The sequence below is a fragment of the Echinops telfairi genome, unplaced genomic scaffold (assembly GCF_000313985.2).
Source record: "Echinops telfairi isolate 266 unplaced genomic scaffold, ASM31398v2 ScPeMD7_11;HRSCAF=52, whole genome shotgun sequence".
In the NCBI taxonomy this organism is placed as follows: domain Eukaryota; kingdom Metazoa; phylum Chordata; class Mammalia; order Afrosoricida; family Tenrecidae; genus Echinops; species Echinops telfairi.
This window is the reverse complement of record NW_022103908.1, coordinates 282479-285826: the sequence shown is the minus strand read 5'-3', so window position 1 is coordinate 285826 and position 3348 is coordinate 282479. Positions and strand designations below refer to the sequence as shown.

Here is a 3348-nt window from a genome sequence, read left to right as displayed (position 1 = left end):
AAAAAAAAAAAAAGGTCTTATGCAGCAGATTTACCTAATGCAATACATCTTTTGATCTCTTGGCTGCTTCCATGAGCATTGATTGTGAATCCAAGTAAGACAAAGTCCTTAACAACTTTACTTTTTTTCTCTATTTATCATGATGTTCACTATTGGTCCAGTTGTGAAGAATTGGGTCATCTTTGCATTAAATTATAATCCACACTGAAAAGGCTGCAATCCATGATTTCCCTCAGCGGAAGCTTCAAGTCCTCCTCACTTTCAGCAAGCAAGGCTGTGTCACTGCAGATCGCAGGTTGTTCATTAGCCTGCCTTCCAGCCTGATCCTGCACTCATCTTCATATTGCCCAGCGTCTCTGGTTATTTGCTCAGCATACGACTCACCAAGTGTGGTGAGCGAATACAACCCTGACGCACATCTTTCCTGATTTTAAACCATGCAGTATTCCCTTGTTTTGTTTGAAAAACTGCCTCTTGACCTATGTACAAGTTCCGCATGAGCACAATGGAGTGTTCGGGAATTCCCACTCTTGTCAAGGTTATTCATTGTTTGTTATGATCCACACCCTTGAGTGCTTTGGCATAGCCAGAAAAGCACGAGTAAATATCTTTCTGGTATTGCAGGCTCCATCTGAATGAGAAATTAATCCTGTTCCCTGCCCTTTTCTAAATGTGGCCTGAACCTCGGGTTGTTCTTGTCATTGTACTGCTGCAACCATTGTTGGATGATCTTCAATCATTTTTGCTTTTGCATGTGGTATCCATGGTACTGTTCTGTCGTTGGAGCATTCCATTGAGCCACCTTTCTTTAGAATGGGCACAAATAGGGATCTCTTCTAGTCAGCTGGCCAAGTAGATGTCTTCCAGATTTCCTGGCATAGATAAGTCCAGTACCAGTCCATGTCAGCTCACTAATGCCTAGGATAGCTATGCTTATGTGTTCCATTCCATTTTTGACCACTGTCCATTGCTGAGAGTCATACTTTGCACATTTCAAGTCCCAGTCGTTAGCAGGCTTTCGCAGCTGTTTCTTCTTACTTTGAGTGGTACCTCACGAGCAAATGAAGAGTCCAAAGGCTCCGCTGCCACAAGCTTTACTCCATTCTCATCAGCACGGCTGACTCCACTCTGAGAAGCAGCTCCTTCTCAGGCACAGTTTGAGTGCCCTCGGCCCTGCGGGACCCGTTCTGTGGCACTGTCTCCAACTATGTTCCGCTTCCATTCATTCGGTCTTTGGTATCTGACCATGTTTCAAAGCTGTGCATAAGGTTTTCAGCAGCTACTTCCTCTGAAGTGGGCAGCCACTTCCTTCTTTGTGATCTGTTCTTAGTCTGGAAGCGCCACTGCAACCTGTTCACTGTGGGTGACCCTGCCGGCCTTTGAAATGCTAGTGCCATCACTTCCCGCACCACAGCAACACACAAACCACCACAGTGGGCAAACTGACAGACAAGTGGGCTGTACTAAGTCATCACGTTGCCGCGGTTTCTCTTGGTTGGGAAAGTGCCTCAGGCTTTCCTTGTTGGTTTTGTTTTGTTCTTATTGTGGTACTAAAATGTGGGCTAACATAAAATTAACCGTTTAAGCTACTTTTGAATATCCAATTTAATGTTATGCAACTATCACCTCTTTCTGTTTCTAAAACTTCCTGACTCTGTGTGGAAATTCTGTAACTATTAAACGATAATCCCTCTTCCCCCAGTCCCTTGTAACCACAGACCTCTTGTCTGCTTCTATGGATTTGCTTATTTTAGAGGTTTCATGATAATTGCCCTTTCATTTTACGTAGCATAATGTTTTCAGGGCTCACCGTGAAATGGCATGTAGCAGGATTTCGTTTCACTTTATGGCAACGTGGTATTCGGTTGTCTTTATCTACTACATTTTACTTATGCATTCGTCCCTTTTGGCTGTTTTAGATAACGCTGTCACGAGCATATACAAGCATATGTTCGAGTCCAGTGAAGTGACCGGGTCACATGTGAATTCAGTGTTTAGATTTTTGAGGATTGTCAACATTTTCCGTCACTTTTACATTCCTACCAACAACAAGGGCTCTGATGTCCCATATCCTTGTCAACACTTGTTACTTTGCATTTGATAATAGGTGTTCTGTATGGGGGGCTATGTCATTGTGATTTCTCCAATAATTTTTTGCCAAATCCTTGCAAGGAATATATTCAGTTCATTATATTCCAGTAGCTGTCTGTCTGAGCTTACCACCTGCTCCCCTCACTCCTGCTGAATAGTTGGCAGTTTATAAAATTATAGCCTGCTCAAGAAAAGTAATAGTTAAGAGATGACAGTTCGTTTCTTTTGATATTTTGGTCAACTACAACTAACTTACATGTCTTCTGATTTTATACTTAAAATAAGGCCAAGACTTAATCTCTGAAAACATGCGTTCTGTGCAGGAGAAAACAGTGAGGCTACCTGTGCGACAAAGACACACGGTCAGGACGTCAACACTGAAGACCACGGGGTTCACCTCGAACCTGGAAACCAGAAAATGGAAACCAAACATCATAAAAGTGTGGGCTTTCATGGTTGTGAAAAAGAGCAAGAAGATGCAACAACAGAGCCAGCCAGTGCCGAGAAAACACCCAGGAACGAATCTCGGGACAGTTGTATGATTAAATATAATGTGTCTACCACCCCATACTTACAAAGGTAATCTTTCAGAATGCTCTGAGCTTCATTTTTATGCTTTTGGAGTAAGTATGGTATTTCTGATAGTAGGAAGGATTTGAAACAGATGTGATGTGATGAGGACATTTCCCCTTTGAAACACCGTATTACTCTCCTTTTCTCTAAATAGTGCCATTTTGAAAACTAACATTCACATGATTTTACTTTAGTCTCTTACTGTGTATTGCTAATATCAGCAGGATTGATTGTATTCTGCAGATACTTGTAGTCTACTTATTTCTACCATGTCCAGCTTCCTGGCCCCCTCCCTTTCTGTGAGACAAACTGCCAGTGGTTGCCATGTGCCCAATATAGTATGGTAACTGGAATGAAAGAACAAAGTCAAAGTTGTTCATACGTGCTTTTGAACTTTTTTTCAGTGTCAAAAACAAGATGTTGTTTGATGAAACCAATTCGATATTTAAAGAGCTCAAGTTTCTAACACCAGTGAGACGGTCCCGGCGGCTTCAAGAGAAGATCTCAAAGTTGCCAGAGATGCTGAAAGACCATTATCCTTGTGTGTCTTCATTAGAACAGTTAACCGAGTTGGGAAGCAACACCGATGCCTTCGTGTGCCGCCCGAATGCAGCCCTGGGCCCGATGGAGGCCACAGAGGAGAAGTCCAACTGATAAGGGACGATGGGCTTTTCTTCTTTTCCC

The 3348-nt window shown here is 42.7% G+C and overlaps 1 protein-coding gene across 1 annotated transcript in view; it reads left to right on the top strand.

Annotated features, from left to right (window-relative positions):
* LOC101659652 (cytoskeleton-associated protein 2) overlaps nucleotides 1-3342 on the top strand; it is a 44647-nt gene extending 41305 nt beyond the window's left edge. The window contains exons 7-8 of the mRNA XM_045287077.1: nucleotides 2415-2670; nucleotides 3069-3342. Of these exons, the coding sequence (XP_045143012.1) occupies nucleotides 2415-2670; nucleotides 3069-3318 (506 nt within the window). The 3' untranslated portion in view covers nucleotides 3319-3342. The remainder of the gene's footprint in view (nucleotides 1-2414; nucleotides 2671-3068) is intronic.
* Nucleotides 3343-3348: the final 6 nt, after the last annotated feature.